Source organism: Vidua chalybeata, chromosome 6 (assembly GCF_026979565.1).
Source record: "Vidua chalybeata isolate OUT-0048 chromosome 6, bVidCha1 merged haplotype, whole genome shotgun sequence".
Classification (NCBI taxonomy): domain Eukaryota; kingdom Metazoa; phylum Chordata; class Aves; order Passeriformes; family Viduidae; genus Vidua; species Vidua chalybeata.
Genome location: NC_071535.1, coordinates 27,265,471 through 27,288,693, shown reverse-complemented (window position 1 = coordinate 27,288,693; position 23,223 = coordinate 27,265,471). Strand labels below are relative to the sequence as shown.

The following is a 23,223-nucleotide window of genomic DNA, read 5'->3' as shown; positions in this document are numbered from 1 at the left end:
GCATTCACTGGGTCAGATGCCCTTTTTATCCTGTTTTTTTTTCCCTTTGGATTGGTTTCTGTTTAGATCCTTTCATCTGCATGAAGGTTTAAGGCGCTTGATTGGCCCATTACAATTCTGTCCGGGCTGGCTCGTTTTTCTGGGGGGTGGTGCAATTTCTTAGGTGGAATATGGTACGTTGAGCACCGTATTTCTCATAACTACCCTTTTAACCCCTTTACAATATAATAACCAAACTAACAGTACATGCTTAACAATTATCAATTATTTTACAACCGTTTCTAACCTATTTTTAACAATAAGGCTTATCATTTCCATTGGCAGTGTGACAATTCCTGAGATATATATTAGAATAGTCAGCAAGCCAGACAGGGTACAGACAAGAACAATACTCAAACTTGTTGAAAATGTGCATTTGAATCCATGAAGGAGAATGGAAGCTGTTCTGAATAGCAGGTAGGTCATTGGTTATTGGATAAAATGAGACACCCACCATACTGTGGTACATTTAGAAAAATCAACAAAATAAGTTAATTTTTTTTTATTATTTTTAAGGAAGAAAATAATTACCTATAATTGTCTTTCTCTACCTTTCACCCTGTTTCATATCCATAGACATCCTTCTTTTCTTTTCAGAAGTGCAGACTGAAAGGACTAACAGCTGTGTTAACAGTGCAAGACTTGCCCAACACACAGAAGTAGGTAAGCCCCAGATACACAGACTCAGGAGGTAACCGAGACTGCGGCAAAGAACAGGCCTCTGATAGGCCATTCAAGGAAAAATTCCTTCCCATGGAGATTAAGCTGGAACTTCCTAACTGAGGAGGGGGGAAGATGATCACACATTTGTCGGGAAAGAACAAAGTCATTGTGGGGTATTTTAGGGTGCAAAAGGCGTTATGGGATATTGAGGGGAACGGGTGTGACAAGCACAAGAAAATAGAGAGGCAGTGGGACAATGGGGCCAGCTGTGTGAAAATAAGCTGCAGGTCACCACACCTGCCTAACCAATTCCAGATTCCAGATAAGCTCTCTGTTCCGTCTCTGTGTGCAGCCAGAGAACTTCCAGCGAGGGCAAGTGATCTGGGATCTAGCTTGGGGATCTGCAGACGCCGGGCTCAACAGCCAAGTTACCTGGGGAATAAAGGTGTGGAGCGGGTATTGGAGAGACCAGCCTGGGGAGGGCGGGGATGAGCGGAGAGCCGCTCTCGGTGGCGCGCAGGGGGTGGGTGTTGAGCTGACACCCGCTCAGCATTCCCAGCGCATGGACCTCGGGACTGCAGCATTCCAGCTCTGCTGGACAGGGAAGCACTCGCCAAATCCCAAAGGCGCGGGAAAGAGCTCCCTTGTGACACGGTGCACTACCAGTGCCATTCGAATGGAAAAACATCAGCACAAACATCAAATACAGAACTTCATTGAGAAACTCCATTTCATTGCAGCTATGGGGAAAAAAGGGTCAGCACGAACTGACACGGTGACAGTTTAGGCCCCTTGAGAGTAAGCTGCAGAAGACTGAAATTAAAAAAAAAAAAAAAAAAGTGGATTTCTTACAAAAAACACAACTTATTATTTCCTCAGGTAAATCCTCCGCAGCAGGCTCGCGGAGCTGCTGCCCGCTGTTCCGGGCCGCGGGGCCGGTGGGCGGCGCAGGCCGCGCTTCCGGCAGGGGGCGGATGTTGGGGTTTGAATCGGCCGTCGGTTGGCGTGCGGCACGGCCTGGCTCGGCTCGGCCCGGTCCGGTCCGAGCGGTGAGTGCCGCCCTCGGGGCTCCGGGGCGATTCTGGGGCTGCGTCAGCTGCCGGGGCTGGGAGGCGGGAGCCCCTTCCTTCGCCGTGCGGCAGCCTCCCGGCCCATGCTTTGGGGAGCCGCCGCTGCTTGGCTCCCGCCGCTCCGGGAGTAACTAATCAAACATGCTCCCTCTTGCCTCCGCGCTAGCGGGAGACGGGCTAGTCCCGGGGAGACGCGGAGTGCGGCACGGGAGGGGAGCGGGCGGGCGTCGCGCACAGGACCTGCCGTGGCCCTTGTGCCGGGCGGGGGTGGCGGCTGAGCCCTGCCAGGCGCGGGGGGAGCGCGGCCGCCTGAACCCCCATCCTCGGCTCCTCGGGACGTGCCGGGAGCGCTGCCGCGCCCGCCCGGGGCTGGATGCCGAGGGACGGGACTTTCTCGGGACGTGGCTCCGGGGAGTGACCGCGGGGTGACCTGGAGGTCCCACTGTGTGGAACTTCAGGGTGCACAGGTAACTTCGGGAGCCTTCCTTTGTTCCTGTGCTGAGGAAAAGGTGTGCCTGATACCGTGCCTTGGGGCTGGCTTTGTTTTTTCTTTTCAATCTCTAGTTAAAATACTCTTGAAACGCTTTAAGTTATGGAGCAATAAAAAAAAAAAAAAAAAGTAGCAAAATCTAAACACCCTCTCTAAGAACTTTTCTAGCCTGTTAGGCAAAGTAGATACATTTAATTACACCGGTTTTCTAGACACTGGGCGATAATGCGGTCGTTCCTGCCTTGCAAACAGACAGATGCGGAATTGAATTGCTTTGTTCCTCTGAGAAGTCCCAGAGCACTTATGCAGGAGCCCTCAATGGTTGATCTGCCTATCTTTTAACTTGCAAATTCGAACTTTGGGCTCACTTGCGTGAAAGAATTTGAGAAAAGTAGAGGGAATTGAGGATGGTGTAACGTTTTTTTTTTCTTTCTATTTTGCTGGAGCCAAGGAAAGGTGGGAAGGTAATTTTCTTGTTTCCAGCCACATACGTTATTTGTCCACCTGTAGGGCTTTTTAAAAAAAAAACAAAAAAAAAAAAAAAAAAAAAAAAAAAAAACCTTGTGTGGCCTGTGTAGGCAGTTTTTTGTTGTATTACCACAGGAGCATGAGAACGGTGAAACTGGCAGTGACCATCCTGGGGAAATCCTGAAGAAAGGAAATGTGTGTGAGCTCTGGGTCATTTGCTCCCTCTGTACCTGATTAAGTATAGTTATTCCTCTTTACTTAGAAAAAGGGAAGTGTGTTTCTGGGAAATAAGAAGTCACTTATTTAATCTGACTATCAGTGTGGTGTGTCTTTCGGAAGGTTTTCATCTAATTTAGTGGTGGTGCTTTTGGGTTTGTTTTCCTTGTAGACCGTTTTGTGGCCAAGGTCCTTTGTGCAACTACTCCGGTTCTCAGTGGCGTAGGGCACTTGCCTTGTGCCTGAGACTTCTGCCTCCCTCTCTTTTTCTTTCTCAATATGCCTCCTTCCCCCAATGTCCAGTAAAATTGCTACAGTGCCTTATTTGCAATAGTTTAAATTAGCCTAAAGTTTGCTCCTGAAGCTGATATCCGGTAGTCATCAAAACTGTAAATACTGGACCACAGATAGTTGGCAGGCTGTCAGGCTTCTGGTTTGAACCTTGGATTTGTTACTGGCTGCTTCCCTGTTCGCTTCAGCCTGCAGGAGGGAGTTGTCTGCCCACCTGAGTTCCAGCCTGGAGATGCAGGCCATCACTCGTGATTCCTGGCTTGCAGAACTTAGGTAATGCTTTCTTCAGCTTCCTAAGGGAAGGCAAGTCAAAGATCTACAGATGTGTTCCTAGAAGGGTTCTGAGAAAGAATAATCATTTTGGTGCTGTGGTGAAGAAACTATCCTGCTTTCTGAACCCCCGTCTCTCACAGTAACAGTTGAATTATTATATTCTTTAATCATAATCCCACTTTTAGTTTATGGAGTTTATGGCGCTTTTTTTTTTGCAGTTTTAAATAAACATAAAAGAGGTGTATCATGTTCATTAATGCGCTGGATGTATTTAATTAATACTTTGTTTCCTTTGCATGACAGACAGCCAGAACAACTCAGGATGAGTAAAATGAATAATTTTGATGTTCAAAGCACAAAAAGTAAGTTTTCATCAAATAATTTCAGAAATACTTAATCTGTATATATAATGCTAGTCATAACTTTTTTTTATTTGTGCTCAAAGAGCAGGTGAGTTTCCAATAATCAAATGACTGTGTCCAATTTGAGGCTCTTCAGTACAAGAAAGAAAAGGAGTTCCTGAGAGTGTTCATCAGAGCCCATAGAGATGATTTGGGGTCTGGAGCATCTCTCTCTTGAGGAGAGACTTTGGGAACTGGATCTGTTTAGTCTGGAGAAGAAAAGACTGAGAGGGAATCTCATTAACACATATAAATATCTCAGGGGTGGGTGCCAAGAGGGTGCCAGACTCTTCAGTGGTGCCCAGTGACAGGATAAGGGGCAATGGACATGAACTAAAACACAAGAGCTTCACCCTCAACATGAGGAAGAGCTTCTTTACTTTGAGGGTGGCAGAGCACTGGAACAGGCTGTCCAGAGAGGTTGTGGACTCAGCTTCTTTGGAGACATTCAAAACCCACTTGCACAAGGTCCTGTGTCACCTGCTGTAGGGTGGCACTGCCTTGCAGGGGGTTAGACCAGATGCTCTCCAGAGGTTACTTCCAACCCTAACCATTCTGTGAAATTGTGTTGGAGCCACCACTTGTCTCAGGAAATGCAAAAGAAATAACTTAAAACTTCTTTGTTTGCTGTAATTGGACTATTTTAAAATAGTGTTTTCTGCAGATGTTTAAAGAAAGTAACCTTGTGAATTTAGCAGCCAAATCAGAATTGAGATGTACCATTCAGCACTTTGGTAGGCTGAAACAGTAACCCTATTGTTACTACTGTGACTGTTCTAAATCTTAGAGTATTGTAAATGTATTTTATACATCTACTGGGAATTAAAGGGAAGCTATGAAAAGTCCATGGATCTATGATAGTGGGCTAGAAACTTTGGTAAGTGGGAAATCCTCAAGGTTTTAGTTAAATGTAGTGTTGTCTCAAATTGGTAAATGTTTTTAAAAGCTGTGATAGCAACTAGATGACATTTCACATGCACCTGGACATTGTTGGCTATTTGATAATTTTCTTTGGGTGTTTGGGGAAGAATATTTCAATTGGAAGCACAGTCTCTTTGTGAATTTAGCTTGGCTGATAGACCACTCCTGAATCAGCAGGCTGGTAAAGTATTTTCTTTCTAGTAACTAGAGAAGGAACAAATAGTACATTCTTCTGTATCTATTATTAAATTCAACATTAAGGAAAGGGATATCTCTACTGACCTTTATCCAGTAATCTACTTGAAGATGCATTAAAAGAGGTGATTAAAAGAGGTGAAAGCTACTGCTCTGTAGCTGATCAATAGTAATTCCAGTACACTCACTGTGATTATAAACATTATTCTGTATTTTAGTCTGTGTTCTCTGTGGGCGGACAGATGAATGCCCTGAAAAGTATGGAGAAAAAAGGACCTATGTGGAATACAATCTCACTGTTCATTATTACTGTTTGGTAAGTGTATGGTATTGATCTTGGAGTTTTCTGTTTTAACTGAAAAAAGGTGCAACAAGCATTTAATACTAATAACCTGTCCTGTTGTTGTAACAATTTTGTTGTTGTAAAGCTTGAAATGGGAGCTTTAACTCATAGCCTTGAAAGCTTGTACTTACCAGGTGCAGCAGATGAAATGAGTAAATCCCAACAAGCCTTTATTCAAAGCTAAATTCTGTTCATGGTCCATTTAAAGGAATTCATTAATTCTCCTAACCTATATTCATTGCAAATAGCAATGAAGGTACATGTTAAGACAAAAGGAACAGTTTGCACTTACATATTGCCTCCTATAAGAAAAGTGTAGTTTCAAAATTTGAAATGTGAAAATTCCACCCAGTGTGGAAAGTACAGAAAAGGCGTTTTTTCATTTCTCAGTATTTCTTGCTAGCTGTGAGCAATTCTCTGACATTACACAGAACACTGTAAAACTTAAGTCCTAATTTTCAGTTAAGTTATATGTACCATTTTGATCATATTAGTATTGTTTTACTAATTAGTAGAAATGTATAATATAAACAAAGCTATGGCTATAACCTGTACCTTTTGTTACCACCCTTGACATTTTCCAAAATTCGTGTTCTTAAAAGTGTACTTAAACTTCCTCTCAAACTCTACATTTTTGCAGGTCTTTAGAATAAAATTACTACTTTACAAAAAAAAAGTATTTTGTTTGTTAATAAATACAATTTGAATTGTTGTCCCCAGATTTAAAATGGGTGTTGAGTATCAGAAGTAATGTAGGGGGTATGTTTTCTCAACAAGTTCTTTAAAAAGTGTTGATTGTAGATTGTTTAATAGTTTGGATACTGAATCTTTTAAAAAATAAGGAGATTTTCTGAAGTTACATAAAGATAGAAAAATTTGTTTTAAAATACATTTTAAGCAGCTGTAAGGAAATAGAGGCATTATACCATGTTAGTGGTGATTTTGTCTTCTATATAAGGCCATATCAAATGATAAGAAAAAATCCTATCCTGATGAACAAGTAGGAAAAGGCATGCATGCAATACTGAACTTTAAGACTCAGGTATTTTAACTGCAAGGAAGCTCATTGCAGTATCTTTTACATTTTTTTTGTCTCTACTTCTATTAAAAATTAGCAAAGCCCTGTGATTTTACTTTAATGTGGTGTAATATAAGAAAAGAGTTCTACAAAGAGGCAATTAGTGACAGTTTAATTATTCTTTGCCAAATGTCTCACAGTTGGAAAAATATATTTAATTGGTTTGGGTATGTAATCTTATATTTATTTGAGTAAAATATTGATCAAACTAGTTTAAATGGTACCATATTGAAATTATAAAATGAGACTGTAAAGAATAGAAATGGCATCAAGTTGTGAAACTCTTCAGTTATTTGAAGATTGTAATGTAGCTGCCTAACTTTAAATTATCATCAGGCTCTTCTGATTTGCCTAGTTCCTTGATTCTGTGTTTATTTAAATCTCCTCTAAAGCGAATTACTTTTCCTCTTAGGTGACACTTCAGTACAGTTACTTCCTACTGTGCTTCATTATCTTCACAGCACAATTGTCATTCATATTAACTAAGCTAATTTAATTTTACTTCCTCTGAAGATTTATATGCTAAAAGTAATTGTTTGACAATTACCTGAATAGTCTGTATTCTTCAAAAAGGAAGGCAAAATACACTATCTTGGCCCTACAGAATTATACAATACTCTGATGTTATGAAGTACTTATTTTCATTTTCCTTGTTATTGTCGTGTCAGACAAAAATGTGTTTTATATCAGATTTTTAATCATTAAAATGTTTCCATGTGAGCTTTTTTCGACTAAACTTCTCTCTTATTTGACAAGCACAGTGTATGTAATTTTTAATCTTTTGGTTAGGTGGATGTTTTAAAGTACTTAATTTGTTTTTGTAGTTGATGTCAAGTGGCATTTGGCAGAGGGGTGGAGAAGATGAAGGTGTAGATGGATTTTTAATCACAGATATTAGAAAAGAAGTACAAAGAGCTGCAAAACTGGTAAGAATTATGTCTTTGTTTTTTACAAGGGGAAAAAGGTAACTTTTAAGTGCTCTTAGTACCTGCATTTTACATTTAAGTAACGAGTATATTGGATTTGTGGAAGCCACAAGGAAAAAAAATCCCTGTAGAAATTGTAGTGATCCACCCTTAAGGAGAAGGAAGCACCTAAGATTTTGCTCATTGGGCAGAAGGAGTGAAAAAGTCAGAGGGTCCACTAAAGGTCAGAAAGTTTTATTAGTCATTTTCACACTAGGCCTGGGCTTTGTGGGCGGTACCTTTCTGGGGATAGGTTTCTCCACCCCAAAGGTAGATTTCTTGCCTTCTATGTAAATTAGTTATCATGAACAGTCTGTGTTTTCAGGCCTTTCTGGAAATGGGTTGGAGGGCTTTGGGGATCTAAATCCTACCCTGTAGTTCATGCTCACTTCCAGTACACGTTCCTGTGCTTGCACTGTGCTGTGCTGTGGGTCATTCTCACAGCCAAGTGAATCTCTGCCGGGCCCTCTGCTCCAGTCAAATCCTGTTCTTTCTCACAGTGTGTCCATACCAATAGTCCTTGGTTATCACCAACAGTTCTTCTGTGTTACTGCCAGCAGTCCCTGGCTGGCTCCATAGCCAAGTGGTTATCAGTGTTTGAGGCATGCGCATTTAGCCCCTTGTCTTCTAGGAGTCGAGCTCCAAGGGTCTCACTTTGGACCACTGTTTATAGGGTCACAAGAGAGTGGGCTTTAGTGACAGTAATTCTCCATCCTGGCAGCAATTTGAGTTGGTAACTTTCTCTGAAGTTTCAATAACAAAAATACTATACCACTTGGGTTGTTATTCAGGCAAGAAAATGAAGTTTGTTACAAAACAGCAGCTCATTAGATACGTGTTAGTTCCTGGCAACAGTGTTTCTGGTGAGCCTCAAGAGAGGCTTACTCCAGTGCAGTTGGTTCAGGCTGAGGCCTAGTGAATATTTGAGATCACAGTGCGGCCTGGATGCTCCATTACAATTCACCCCACAACTGAATTCAGCTTCCCTGGGCCTCTAGAGTTTGCAACTATTGTTATTCATTGGGTAAGTTGCAGATAAAAGTGAATTAAACTTTCATAATACCTCATGACATTGTGCTGAGCTTGAAGCTAAGAGTAAATAATTTATAGATGCCTATATATAAGTATATATATGTGTATGCCTATTATAGCTGTATAAACTATAGGTACTGGTAAAATAACTTATGTATGTTATCTTACATGTGTCAAGACAATATGCATGTAAACCAATATATAAAGTCTGGGAAATAACTGCATATGTTTACTCTTTGTAACAGAGCTAAACCACATTAGTCTGGTCACAGTTTTAATCTATTAGCTACTATCCTTTCTTACACTTTTTGTAACTTTTCTATTGGTTTAATTCCTGTAATTTAACTTGTATTTAAAATGTTAATATTCTGTTTCCAAAACAAATTATTTCTAGAAATGTAATATCTGTAAGAAAAAGGGTGCTTCAATTGGATGTGTAACTCCTAAATGCAAACGAAGTTACCATTTTCCTTGTGGGTTACAAAGGGAATGCATTTTCCAGTTTATGGAAGACTTCAGGTAAGTTTTGGGGCTTTGTTGTCTTACCATTTTTAATTTATTATATTTATACAGGAGGTGACTTGGGTTTCTTTCATGGCTTGTTATTGGATAGGCTGATAGTTGCAAATGACATCAGATTATCTAGGAAACAAATAGCTGATTTGTGGAAGACATGAAAGTCAAATAGATTTTGTACCTAATATCCTCCTTGTTGTGAGCTGAGTTTGTAGGGTGGATGGATTGAAGTCTGGCAGGCACTTAATACAAAACAACCTGAATTGCTTCAAGTATGTGTAAAGATAAGGCATTTACAGAAAGGTTTGTTCTAGAGCTGCATTTCCTGGATGTCGTGGTATGGAATATCCCTTAGGTCAGTAGGGATTCGCCATCCCAGCTGTCTCACTTCCCAGTTCCTTGTGTGTCCCTAGCCTGCTCAGTGGTGGGGAGGGGTGAGAAACAGAAAAGGTCTGGACTCTGTTCAAGATCTGCTCGGCAATAGCTAAAACATCACTGTGTTATCAACACTGATTTCCTCACAAATCCAAATCACCATACAAGCTACTATTAAGAAATTTAACTCTAGCCTAGCCAAAACCAGTATGTCTGCATTTTTAACTTGTTGCATAGCACTTACTCATGAAAAATGGATTAATGAATTAATTTTGCAGTCTTCAAATTTTATGAAAAAGGTTCTTAAAGTGTTATTTTGTTAACGGAACCATAAATTATTCATTTTAGATCTTACTGTTGGGAACATAGACCAGTCCAAGAGTTTATGGATAAAGAACCTAGAGGAGCTTCACAGTGCACAATATGCCTGGATTTGGTTGAGCATCTTCCGGTGTACACTGTATTGAAAAGTCCTTGCTGTAAAAATGCTTGGTTTCATCGAGAATGCTTGCAGGTGATACAGGTTCACCCTTTCGTTCTTTCTGCATCCATGGAGATCACATTTCTGTTTTAAAATAATGGAACAATTGCTTACTGTTAAGTGTAGGTAGTAGGTATGAAGTATACTAGGTCTGAAGAACAGTGCTAAAATTACATTATGGACACAAAAGGATTTTGAGATTTTAATGCTATTAATTTTTCTCCCCCTGTGGCCCCTCCATGTTTCTGCACATATGATATATACTTCATCTCTTTGCTACTTTTAGGAACTGAAGTTCAACAAATTTCTTGCAAGTCATTATGTGCAGAATCTGAGTGCTAAAAATGTAATTTATCCATCATCAGTTCTCTTTGGCTAAATCCAGGACTAGAAAAAAATTACCTTTTTTGTAAACTTACGCTGGATCTGGAGAAGTTGACTGAAAAGGATGGTGCTTTAATTTATGAGCCTAATTCTAGCATATGAGCTCTTTCCTTTAACGGAAGAGAAAGTCCTTGCCATTTGCTTTAATGTCAAGTCACATCATGATTGATACCATCTTAAAACACTCATGTCAGGACAGCATCCATGAATGTAATGTGTCTGAATATTAAGACATAATTTATTGTCATCTCAAGGATGGTAGTAATTAAATAATTGGTCGTGTTTCTGTGTTGTGTTTCTTTTTTTCTTGGCACAGTATCAAGCTTTGAGTGCTGGGATATTTTTCTTTAGGTGCACAGTATGTAATAACAAGGACAAATTTCAAAAAGAAATGCTGAGAATGGGCATATACATTCCAGAAAGGTAAGTAATTTTGTTAATGATTGCCCTTGTATGAAAACTTCGATGAAAACTCTGTTATAAACATTTATTTTATTCCTAAGAACTTCAGCTATTAATATGTGAAACACTGGTTCTACCTTCAGTTGTAGAATTGTTCGATTTGGTGAGGAATAGCCTATTTCTTTTTAGATATGCATAAAACTTTGCAAAGGTGAAATTAGTTATATCAAACACGAAACAGAAAGCTCTGAAAAGTCATTTTTAATGCCATGATTCAACTTAAATTCTAAACCTAATTAGAAGATAAAAGTACTTCTTAAATACAATAATTTTTCCTCAATGTAGAGATTGCTAAGAAGTGTATTTTCTAAGTCCAAGTTTAATTATCTGAATTTCTGTCAAGACTGAATTGTAATTGGCTGATTACTCAGCCATACAGCTCCTATCTTCTGCCAAGGGATTGCAAAGGTTATGTTAGTATAATAACTGCTTCCAAAATTCCAAGATGTTTTTCCTGTCACCTTATGAGGCTCAAAATACGACAGAAAGAGATCAGAATTATGTTTCTTTGATAGAAGAATTATTCTTTAATAACTATTAATAACTCTCCAGAAATCACCATCAATTCCCTCTTGAGACAAAAGCTTAAGATTCTGGAGAGGAGGAAGAGTCAAAATAATTTGTGAACTTCACCGTACTGGCCTGGAACATTGAGCTGCCATTCATGAAGCCAGTTTCAGTGGTAACTTGAGTAGGCTGCCTAAACATCCTTGTTTTCTGTGAGGGAAAAAAGGGATGGAGACAGAGCAAACGTGCTCTGTCACTGAAGTCATATGAAAAATAATAAATACTTGAAATCAAAGCAACATTATGCAAGAAAAAGTCTGTGTATGTGTTTTTATAGTATTATTTTAGTTACTAGGTTTTTCTTCCCCCTTCCACCTCTCAGTTACCTAAATCCCCCATCTGTTACCTAGAACAAGACATGATTGAAATATATTCATATGTTTATTGCATATATCTTTTTTAAAATACAGAGTAACCTATTGAAACAATCAGAAATAGAGTTCCGATATCCAGTCTTCTGCCTTGTTTACAGGGATGCGTCTTGGGAACTTGAAGAAAATGCATATCAAGACTTACTGCATTGTTATCAACACTGTGATGTTAAAAGATGTCTTTGCAAGAAAGGAAGAGACTATAATGAACCTGAGAGGTATGATAGAATAGGTGTTTTGACATGCTTTTCATTGTTATTTATAGTTTTCATTTAAGTAAATATTTGGATATTTTTCGGCATCACGTTTTAATGTCAAACCAACACACTGTCTAGATAGTGTTTGTTTTACTCAATATAATCATATTTCAATACTAAATTTCTCTAACTTGATTGGCTTATGAAAGCAATGAAAACCAAATTTAAGGAATTATCAGTTACCTTGTCCTCATTTTATGCAGGCTGAAGTAGAATTTGTGCATCAACACAGCACGTACCTAAATTAATGTTGTGTATGTATCATTCAGAGTTTAATTCAGCAATTTATTAGGTGTTAAAATAGTTATAGCCTTTACAAGAAGTTATTGTTGAAGTACTAGACTTAGGTCAGTAGTTCGAATGTTTCCCTAGAGAGCTCTCCTTTAAAAGAACTAGTATTTGGAAAAACTGACTGCTGGATACCCATAAAACACAGAGGAGTTTGCTGACTAGCAGGATGAGAAGAAAATAGTGCCTGCAATCTGTTGACTTCAGGACAGGGGAGTACTAATAGTCTCATTCAATGCAAGGTGCTGGAACATGAGTAGCTTTTTTTTCTTGTTGCAGCCAGTTACGAGTACGTCTTGTGTGAAGAAAGCCTCCTTGATTAGAATCAGTTCCACCAGACTGATAAAATGATGCTTTGTTGGTTTAGTGTCAGGATTGCATTTACTATAGATTAGTCTTTATTTTAACTAGCCTCATTCTTCTGTCTACTTCTAAATACCTAAGTTCTTCATTTTAGTAAATGGGAAATTAAGCGTTGCCAGTACTGCGGTTCTCGTGGGACTCATTTGGCCTGTTCATCTATGAAGTCATGGGAGCAAAACTGGGAGTGCATGGAATGCAGAAGTATCTTTGCAAAATCAGGTGAAGTTATGGATGTGACAGTGATTTCCTAAATCATAACTTCAGGTTATGTAAGCATACTTTACAACTAGCAAATTCATTAAATTAATATAATGTAATCATACAGGGAAGTATAGCAAACAGAAAAAGCGTGCTTTGGCTACTTCTGAAAAGACAAATGGAACAACTTGTTTGCTGGAAGAGCCACCTCCAAAGTCCCCTCGGCAGTCATCTGGATCTCCACGCCATTTTCTACTCCAGTGTGTAATTTTCTGTTTTCTCACAGAAATTGATCATTGCCATAAGATAATACTTAAACATGAGGAAATGATGGCTTATTTCATAGGAGAAACTTATGTAAAATTGCAAATCGAACAAAATTGGAATATAGTGATTGAAGTTTTCTGAGTAAACCATGAGCTCTGGAAATTTGCAATAGTTATTTGGATTTGGTGGCATGTAAACCACTTTTTAGTTTGGTAAAGATAGATCCTTGTTAAAGGAATTTTTAACAATTTAGTGGTAACTTAAGAATATACAAATGGCAAAGCTTTAAGTTTGCTTATTGGTATTTTTTCCATTTTAATAGTGTTCTAGAAGTCTGACTTAAAGATAGATGTTCGTAATAATGTTTTCCTCTGCTGTAATAAAACATTTCCAAGTTTGTAGAAACTAATATTTTTAGTTTTTACTTACTGTGTCAGTCAGGACTTTCATCTGATGTATGAGATGCAACTAAAAACACATCCTAAGAGCGTAATGTAATAAAATACAGAATCATTATTTTCAAAATTGTAGTTCAGACACTGGTGGGCTTCATGGAAATGAAGATACAAATGAGATTCAGTACTGATTTAGGGGAAAACTACTGCTACCTTGAAATAGGAAGTGTTCATGCATTCTTCAGTTGTATCTTCTTAAAATACTGTTTTGGCTTATAGATCACCAAAGTTAATGTGCCAGAACTTGTCACCTTGCTCACACCTAGAACAGCCAGCATCCAACAGAGTGACAATGTCCCTGTCTCCAGTGATGTCAAAGAGGAGCTGGTCCCTGAGGTACAGGTATTTCTTTTATTTTTCTTATTTTGAAGAGTAATCTAGCATATGACTTTTTACTGTATTTCCTACAGACCATGCAAGGGGGAGGGTCGCTTTGTGTATTTGTATGAAAATTTTGATAGGCTATGTATATACAGTATCCATGTGTATTTGTGTGTATATGCAGTATCCATATATATTTCTCTTTCTGAATGTATACAGTATGCATATATATTTGTGTGTGTATATATGTATATAGACACTGCAAAAATGAGTATACACTTCAAACCAGAAGTCATAGCTAGAGAAAGGCTTCTGCTGTTTAGAAAATGCTAGAGGGGTGTGAGGGGAAAAGAATGAAATCTACTAAGAGTTTTTAGGTTAGGTAGTATGGGAATCAAACCCCAGAAATGCATATTTGTCCTTACTGATGCATGGCTCAACATTCTTTAGAAAATAGGGAATAAAAATAATCCTAATTGCTTTCTTCTAATTAGACAGGTCCTAAATTTTTAATGTTTTGTATTTGTACCACATGAATAGTTAATGACTGTACTAAAGTCAGTGCTAAAACAACATGTTTGAATATAGAATGTTTGGTTTGAGGATCTAATATTCATTATCTTCTTGTGAGTAGTTAATTTATGGATTCTACCTTATGTGCTAAAAATTCTGATGAGGGAATATGGTATTTCTAGTAAATATGGTATTTGAGACAGTTTTGGTTGGAAGCTAGTAACGAAAATATCTTGTTTTTTTAAAGGAGAATTTTCTTCCTACTCAAATATACTTTTTTTATTATAGTGACAACGATTGTTCTAATGTGGTTGCAAAACATCTGTAACACAAAATGATAAACTTCAGTTCCTCACTTGTTTCATGTTGTTTACATGTCAACTCGTGTGATAATTGTTTGGCACTGTGTTGGAGTCACTGAATTAAGAAAATCACTATTTGATTTATGCCAGGGTAATTATTTCTACCTCCTTTTTTCAGTTCTTAGAGGTATTTTAAAACTTGCCACTATAGTGTTAAATTTTTTAAATATATACTAAATATTTTACTGATATAATTTAGGCAATACCTGAATGTGCCACAGTGTTTAAAGAAATGTTCTTCTTAATAGACTATTTAAATGTTTACTGTTGTTAATTATGAATCATAGATTTCATCTGAAAATACATGCAATTTTCTTGCAGGCATTTAAGACAGCAAAGAAAGGAAGCTGGTAATATACTGAAGGAGTTAAAGGTACAAATTAAAACAAAAGCAACAAGACTTAACATCAATGCAGAAAATATTTGGAGTAGTGCTTTAAAAGGATTTAGACAGCGCATCTTCAGTCCTACAAACACTATTGAAGTAAATTTCTCAAACTGCAAAAATAGATCGAAGACAAATACTTCTGCTGCATCAAAACACCATTTCTTCCAATTATTAATGCTTCACCTTCAGAATTCATCATTGTTTGAGGGCTCTTCTGGAAAGAACTTGTCCCTTGATTTTCAAGGTAATTGGTTGTTTTGTTCAAAAACAAATTGAGAAGTATATAACTTAAAATATTTTTTAATCTTCAGCCAGTATGAGTGTCAGTTCACAAGTATAGTCCTGAAGGATAAAAATAGGGGATTGATTTTTTTTATTTTTTCAATTCCAAAGAGGGATGGTGTGTGGATTTGTAATTTTAAAAATTTGGGTTAGTTGGAAAAGTTGATGACAACCATGGAAAAACAGCATATGACTAGAATTTTGAGAACTTCTTAATTAGTGTATTTGTTTTCTTTAAGTGAATTTCTTTCTTCCTGACTTACTTTCTCTGCTAATTATTTTCCTTTCCTCAAATTTCTAGAGCATTATTTCTCATAGTGTGCTTCCAAAAGACCCCAAGTTAGCTTCTTTGAGTCCTTATGCTTTAGAATTAAATACGCATTGGGTGTAAAGTGGAAGTTACATCTCCCAAACCTTGATAGTGGCTGAAGAGTTGGTGTAAAAGAATGTGGTACTCCTATGTAAAAATATGGTCTTATATTTTGAACTGTCAGCAGATAGCAAAAGTCATTAAGAAAAAACAGCACTATGACATTTTATGTTAAAAAATAAGGATCAGAAATAATTTCTATGCATCTAAATAAGCATATTTTTTTATTTGCAGCTGTAAAAGAAAACCTTTATTTTGAAGCTGGTAAAATGATTGCCGTTTCTCTGGTTCATGGTGGTCCACCTCCTGGTTTCTTTTCCAAAACACTGTTCAATTGTCTTGTCTATGGTCCAGAGAATGTGAAGCCAGCTTTGGAAGATGTTGCTGATGCTGATGTAGCACAAACAATAAAAATGGTAATATGCAATAAGTTTGATTTTATTTCTTGTTCAAAACTATATTTCGAGATAAAAAGGGACTTACTAAATATAAATTTTGTTGAAATCAAAAGGTTTATTTTTCACATATATGTATACACACATGTAGTAAACAAGTGCCTAACTTATCTTTCATGCAGATAAAATATGCAAATAATCTGTCCAGCCTACAGTCTACACTACAGGACTGCTGTGAATTCCTCACTGCTGCTGGATGTTTAAGACCTGTAACAGCTTTGTGTGATAAGAACATGCTGGTGAATGACATACTGATCTATTATGTAATCAAGAGAATTACTTTACCCTTAGAAAGGTTTGTTTTGCTTGAGTTTTCAAACTTCTTGGTTCTTTTCCTCACTGCAGCTCTAAATAATATGTTGCTAAAACTAGCTTTTAGGTATTCTTACTAATTCTCCATTTAAACCACTAAAGTGTACTGTAATTTTCAGTTGATTAAGTAGTTAAACCGAAAAACTTATTTCTCTACATATCTGCTCTGACTTCTCCTTGGCCACATTACATTCCCTTTTCAACCTTATGAAGAAGGCAGATTCACAGTTTTTAAACCTACAGCATCACGAAGACCTTTGCACTGTAAAATTTCTCTAGCATATGTTCAATTCCAATTCAGAATTGCTCGAATTTAGAATCTTTATGTTTTAGAAATGTTTAACATATGTTTAGAATTCAAATGAATTTTCTAGAGTTCTAATTAGGGAGTTTGTGTGTGCTATTAGGAGTGAAATACTGTCAGAAGTGTAAGTTGGCCTGCTTAGAACATAAGCATTGCGTTGATGTTTCTGTGAGGTAGTGATGACCTCATTAGCTGGAAAAGTAGTGGCTCTTGACTGTTCTTTGATTGGTCTCTGGCCTTACTTCCAATTTGCATTCTTCATCTGCTCGGTAAGAATTTATTGGATGCTAATTTTTCCAACAAGCATAACCTGATTTAAACGTCACATATAGTACTACCTTTGACAATTTGATTAACTCTGTCTCAAAGAGCTATGAAAACTGATTCTTAATGTGAGGAATTTTTAAATGAAGGTCAGAAGAATTTAGTCCTGCAGTGCAAGACCCTCTTGCATGTTTTAACAATCTATATCCTATTTTAAAATGAGTTAAAAAGTAAAACATAATAATTAGTGTATTTTAACAAATGCACTAATTTAAACACTTAAACATTAAGTTAACTTAAAAACTTAAGCATTTAAACGCCATGAGGTAGTGGAGTTTTGTGCATTTGGGAGATGGGCTTAAGATGGGCATAAGTGAGTAGAACAAGAAATTACTTGTCACTATAAAGGACTGAGTAACTAGAAAGTTGGTTATTTTAGCTGTTAAATGTTCTATGCCACTGGGCACCACTGAAAAGAGCCTGTCTCTGATCTCCTTGCACATTCTCTTCAGATATTCTACATGTTGAGATTCCACCTGAACCTTCTTTTCTCTAGGCTGAAGAGTTCCAGCTCTCTCAGCCTCTCCTCAAAGGGTTATACTGTAGTCCCTTAATCATCCTAGTCACCCTTTGCCAGAACCTGGCACTGGACACAGCACTTAAATTGTGGCCTTACTGCTGCTAAGCAGAGGAAAAAGATCACCTCCCTTGAGCTGCTGGCAACACAGTTCCTAGTACAGCCCAGGATGGTGCTGTCTGCATTTGTCACAGGCAGAAATAGCAGCATATAAGCACATGCAAACTTGCAAAAGCCAAGCAAAGGCTGTCTTTTAAGAGAACTCATTTTGTCTATGGACAAGGAATTTAAGCTGTTTTCCAAAGAGCTATTTGTAAGAAAGAGAATTGCTATGTTTTCTTACTAAAGTTAAAAGTATACCTTGTACGTACAGTCAAGTACCAGGAAATAAGGTTAATTCCCACATATCACTGGTATTTCTTTCATCTCCCCAAAAACCTCTACAGAAACATTTAGATGGTTAAAATGAGAGTTAAATGCATTTCCCAAGATAAAATAGGAGTACTATGTAACCTTCTTGACAAGATTTAGAGACTGGTGTTGGGGAAGATTTTTTTATATACCATCTTGCAGCTTTATAAAATGCAGAGTTCTGATGCATGCTCACTCTTTTTTTTATCCCCCTCTTCTAGTTTTCAGCAGGGTTTGAAAACACTTGGTGTTCTAGAGAAAATGCAAATGCACCCGCATGTGTTCTCTAGCCTATTGTGCCACAAACCCGAAAGACTTTCAGCGGAAACTGTTTACGATCTCTTTACAATCCATTCCTCATCAGATGTAAATAAACTTGAAGGTGCTGATTTTTGGATGGACTATTTGCAAGATGTGGAAAGTAAGTTTTGTTTGGGTTTTTTTTTTAATAAAAAAATCCTCCCCTTCCCTGTCCAGGTTATTCAGTTGCTAGTATACATACAGAATTTGATTTTTAGATTTCAGTGATGTAAATAAATCAAAGTTTTTGTAGTCACTATCAGTGCCTAATTGTTCTTTCTTCCCCCTTTTTCTTACTAATTAGAATTTCTGAAACTGTTGCCCAAATCTTTAGAGTGGTAAACATCTGAAAGATTGGCTCTAAGATTCCTGTGAATTAAAAGATAAAAATCCAACACACAACCTCACTGATAGAGAAAAATCCTTTATTAGACAGATTGCCTGAAGTCTTAGACCACTGTTTTCTGTCTTTTCCTTGCAGACAAGATTTTTGTATTCACTTAAGATTTTTTAGAACTAACTGAAGTGGGTTTTTCTTGCTAAACTTTTTTCTTAGGTAGCCATATAACTGCATATTTATTCAGCATATTGATTTGATTTCATATGGGGTTTTCTTTCCTCTTAGCACTTAACATGCAGGGTAATGGTTTATGTGTAATAGACAATCAGTGATAAAACTTAATCTTTTTTCTTTTAGGTGGTGACTCTGTAGTGACATTGGAGGATATTCTGCTTTTTGTAACAGGCTCCTGTTATATACCATGCATTGGTTTTGATCCTGAACCTACTATTAAATTTTTGCATATAAGGTATCCCATTGGAAACAAACTTCTTAATTGCTTAGAACTTCCTATAACAAAGACATATCAGCAGTTCAAAAATAAAATGGAGCTCACCATCAGAAACACACTAAGGGTTGAAAGGGAGTAAGTATTTTTGCTATTAAACTGAACATTGGAAATTTGAGTTTTCTGCAGGGACATCTGCTTTCAGTTCGCTACTGTATTTTTGGACAATATGCTTTTAGTATTTTCTAACCTTTCCTCCAAAATTATGCTAAAAGTTGTAATGTTATGAGATGGAAAACAATTTTCAAATTAAAAAAAAAAACTTTATTTCCTGAATAATTTTCCTTTTGAAGTTGACTTTGAGTCCTACATCTCTTGCAGAAGTAGTTTAAATGTCAGCTTTTGCTGTAGACAGGTATGAAATGTTACCACACTCTGTATCAGGTAAGTATGTGGATTGTATCAAATACTTAGGTAACTTATTTATCAAAAACAAACCAAGTACATTTTGAAGATAATTGCTGAAGAGCATTGTCTTGCATAAAACTGTGATGCAGTTTTTCAGTTCTATGTATATTTTTTCAGTAATTGTTTTGTATTCATTCATTTACATTCTCATGGTTCATAAAAACCTAGGAAAATTAAAATACTTGTAGTTTTATGGTCATTGTGGCTAGTGCATTGAAGGTCTGGAGAAAACAGGTAAAATAATACAGCGTAAGAACAAAATTCAGTTGAACTTGTGTCTCTGGTTTTAAACAAAATCTTTTGACATTTGCACATTTCTGCATTCTACTGTCATACATTAATTTTTAATTACTCATAGAGCCAAAATAGTAAAAACCAGAAGGAAATCTTGAACATGAAACAATAACTGGTCTTTCAAAGTGAAATATAGAAGTTAGACTTAATGTTGTTGAGTATGAAAGAATAAAAGTTTGTTGCTCATTAAAACATGTAAACTTGTCTTCCATTAAAGTATTTTCATTCGACCATGCACTAAAACTCTTTGTTAAACTTAAGGCAGTCTACCATCAAGCTTGTCTGGGCCTGACACTTTTCTAGCTTTGATTCTAAATTCTTCCAGTTCAGTCGTAGGCACATTCTGAGCACTTTATAAAATATATTTTAGTGCTGCAGTAATTTGTGCAAATGCCTGGGCCATTAAGCTGTAAAATATAAGTAGTGAAATTCCTATACAGCAACACTTTAATGTTACTAATGCTAAAATTATGACATTAAAAGGACATTTAAATACATTCTTTTTAAATATATGCTGCTCTCTGTTTTGAAATTGTACTATTTCCTTCTGTTAGTTTTGACCGCCTGTGCTATATGTCCTTAACATAAGCTGTGCTATAGATGTAATATAGATACATATGTATCTGTATGTGTCTATATGTATGCACATTCTTCCAAGTACTGGAAAGTAATCAGACACTTTTTTATTAATATAGCTTGGTTTGAATTGAAAATATAAGCCGGATTGCTTTACATTTGAATTCCTTGGCAAGGAAGTACATCCACAGTAATTATAAATTGATAGGTACTTCTGAAAAAATAATAGAAAGTCTAAGGAAATCATTGCAAGTCTTAGATCAGACATTTCTCAGTACTAATGCCTAAAACAGTCTAATCTCATAAGCCTTGTCATTATAAATTTAAGAATTTTAGAAATTAAGACATGATTATCAGTGGTTTTTGCTTGTTGGCCAAATACATATTAAAGTCTCCTTTAAAATAAACATATCATCTCTTGGAGAATGTAATTTGACTTGTTTATATACTAAGTATTTTCTCAGTGTCTTCCGTTCTCAAATAATATCCTGTGTTTCTGATCTTTGCATAATTTTTGACTCTCATTCTGCCAATAAATTCTTTGTATTCTTAGCCTTCACTATGGTCTGTTAACCATTATAGAAAGAGTGGTTTAGCACAAATTTGTTTACATAATAAGGTTTCATATTGTATGTTTGTATTTTTCAAATATAATGAGTTTCCTGCAGATATAATGTTATACTTTAAAAATTAGTGCAGTATTTGTTTTTCTTGCCTAGCTAATGATAAATGTGTTCTGTAATGTTATTCTTCCATTTGAGAACTACAGATTTTGCAAAAGTAGCAAGCAGAGTGTGAGTAATTTTCAAGGATGAGGACTTTTGGTACCTGCAGTGGCAAGAGAAATTGTTCAGAACCTGGAATTAAATAAACAGCATTTTAAAACCTTCAATGGAGAAAGAAATAATAAAACAATGTGAACATAAGGCTTCAAAACATACCTGAGATTACAAAAATTGAGTTCACATCTTTTATTGCTGAATACTTTTGAACTCAGCAGTTGAAAGGCTTTTATATAAAGGCAGACCTAACCTATATGCCAGGTGTAAAAAAAGTCAACTTTAAAACTATCTACTATACAGTGCTATATCCAAACACTGAATTCGTAAAATCACTAAAAACATAGCATGTAATATTGCTTGAAAGGGTTTTTCTTGCAGAGATTTTGTTCCCATTGTGTAATACTGACATGTACCTGTTCAAGACAAGTTGTCTTTTCCTTTTCTGTTGATTTGATCAGCTCTATTTAGACAGTCCAATATAATACTTCATTTATTCAAGTTGTATTCCTGAATGCTGCTATGGAAAGGCATTTCCTCATTTTCAGCATTTATTTATATAGATCAGTCACAAATTTATTTGAACTGTTCATTAGAATTACATTGAATAAGCTAACTTCCAAACACAGAATTGCCTGCCTTGTCTTGACATTGTAAGAACAATTTATATAGCTATAAAAACCCTAGGTTTTTTATTGTTGTAGCAGATCACTGAAGTGCAATATTATGGGGTAGTTTTCATTTTACATAAACACAGTCTGAGGCACACCTGAAATTAGGCTGTTTACTTTCAGTATTTCTGTAACACAGGGAGAATGATTGTGTATGCATCAGTTGTGTATTAAATATATTCTTATAGAAGTTGCATCTTTTATAACATTTGTCAGCACCATGAAAGAGCTATTGCAGTCCTTTGTGTGTTTGGCCAAAGAACTTCTCCCCACAGTTTCTGCATCAAACCCTTAGTTTCCATCTGGAATTAGCACATCAAATAAGCTATTTGTAGACTGATAATTTTCTACTAAACGGTAATACATTCATATTAGTGGGCTTAGTATGGTCTCCTTAACAATGTAGATATAATTAAAAAAAAACAGCATCAAGTATTTTAGCTCTATGTTTGAAAAACCAAGGAATAAGAAATTTGTGACTTGTTTTTTTGCCCATTCAGAGGATGCTTACCATAAAAAGCTATTTGCTTTTTTAACTGAATGAAGAGTGAAATATAGTCCAAAGGAGAAAAAATTTGTTCATACTAAAAGTCTAAATCATTGTGTGCTACACCTTTGATTATTTTCATTAAGATGTTATGTCCTGGAATTTGAAAACATGAGAATTTTGAGAGTATTAGTTATTAATTCACACTCACATTCTGCATATGCATTTTGAAAATAGTATCAAAAAATCTAATTTAAATAGAAAGAATTGCAACATAGAAGTCTACAAAATATGCCTTTCAAGTATATTTTGAATCTGTTTTATATGGTAAAAGATGTTTAAAGCTCAAACTTTACTGTTTCTTACCTGAGGGAATGTCTAATAGGAAAAAAGAAAAATTAAAATATGATTTTGAAGCGCCAAATCATATATATACAGAAAATAATTTTCAAAATATTAATGTTTGTAAAAAAAACTACCCTCTGATTTTTGTTTTACATAAGCAATGTTATTTTTAAAGTTATGGTATTTAGAATGTTATGCAGTACAATGTAATTTTGTAAATTCTTTTAGCTCTAACTTGAACTCTGCAGGATCAGTGCCTAAACTGTTGCATCTTCAAGCAATGTTTGATAAGAATTAATGTTGAAATAATCAGTAATTGTTGGAAATATCGTGTATATGTCCAAAGTGCAATAAAAGATTAAATATGTAGCTTCCGTGTTTTTATGTTGTTGATTTATGGATTTTAGCTCTAGAAGTGTTATCGCTATTTTCTGTAGTTTCATTTGTGTACCTGTGGATTTACATAAAGGTGTATACGGCATGTTTCTACGTTGTATCCAAAGCTGATCCGGACAAGGCGGCTCGTT

The 23,223-nt window shown here is 36.3% G+C and overlaps 1 protein-coding gene across 4 annotated transcripts; it reads left to right on the top strand.

Moving 5' to 3' along the window:
• Positions 1–2,185: 2,185 nt before the first annotated feature.
• On the top strand, positions 2,186–23,054 carry G2E3 (G2/M-phase specific E3 ubiquitin protein ligase). Of its 4 annotated transcripts, none has more exons than XM_053946042.1 (17): positions 2,186–2,239; positions 3,814–3,872; positions 5,246–5,343; positions 7,273–7,374; positions 8,840–8,964; positions 9,685–9,850; positions 10,518–10,624; positions 11,703–11,819; positions 12,604–12,728; positions 12,835–12,967; positions 13,649–13,771; positions 14,947–15,257; positions 15,900–16,081; positions 16,243–16,415; positions 18,210–18,409; positions 18,986–19,214; positions 21,184–23,054. In XM_053946042.1, exons 2-17 carry the CDS (start codon positions 3,833–3,835, stop codon positions 21,227–21,229), a joined length of 2,277 nt encoding a protein of 758 aa, XP_053802017.1. In that variant the 5' UTR covers positions 2,186–2,239; positions 3,814–3,832; the 3' UTR covers positions 21,230–23,054. The 4 variants fall into 4 exon arrangements, with proteins under 4 accessions (XP_053802017.1, XP_053802016.1, XP_053802015.1 ...); XM_053946041.1 differs by lacking the exon at positions 2,186–2,239 and adding an exon at positions 3,403–3,510 and having other exon boundaries at positions 13,649–13,765; XM_053946040.1 differs by lacking the exon at positions 2,186–2,239 and adding an exon at positions 3,403–3,510.
• The last annotated feature ends 169 nt before the right edge of the window (positions 23,055–23,223 follow it).

What these genes read in the sequence shown, in the direction of transcription:
- G2E3 (XM_053946040.1), top strand. Translation starts at nt 3,470, where the DNA reads ATGCAGGCCATCACTCGTGATTCCTGGCTTGCAGAACTTAG. An exon ending in GGCATATACATTCCAGAAAG is followed by an intron (nt 10,625 to 11,702) that starts GTAAGTAATTTT and finishes CCTTGTTTACAG; the next exon opens with GGATGCGTCTTGGGAACTTG. An exon ending in CTTGTCCCTTGATTTTCAAG is followed by an intron (nt 15,258 to 15,899) that starts GTAATTGGTTGT and finishes TTTTATTTGCAG; the next exon opens with CTGTAAAAGAAAACCTTTAT.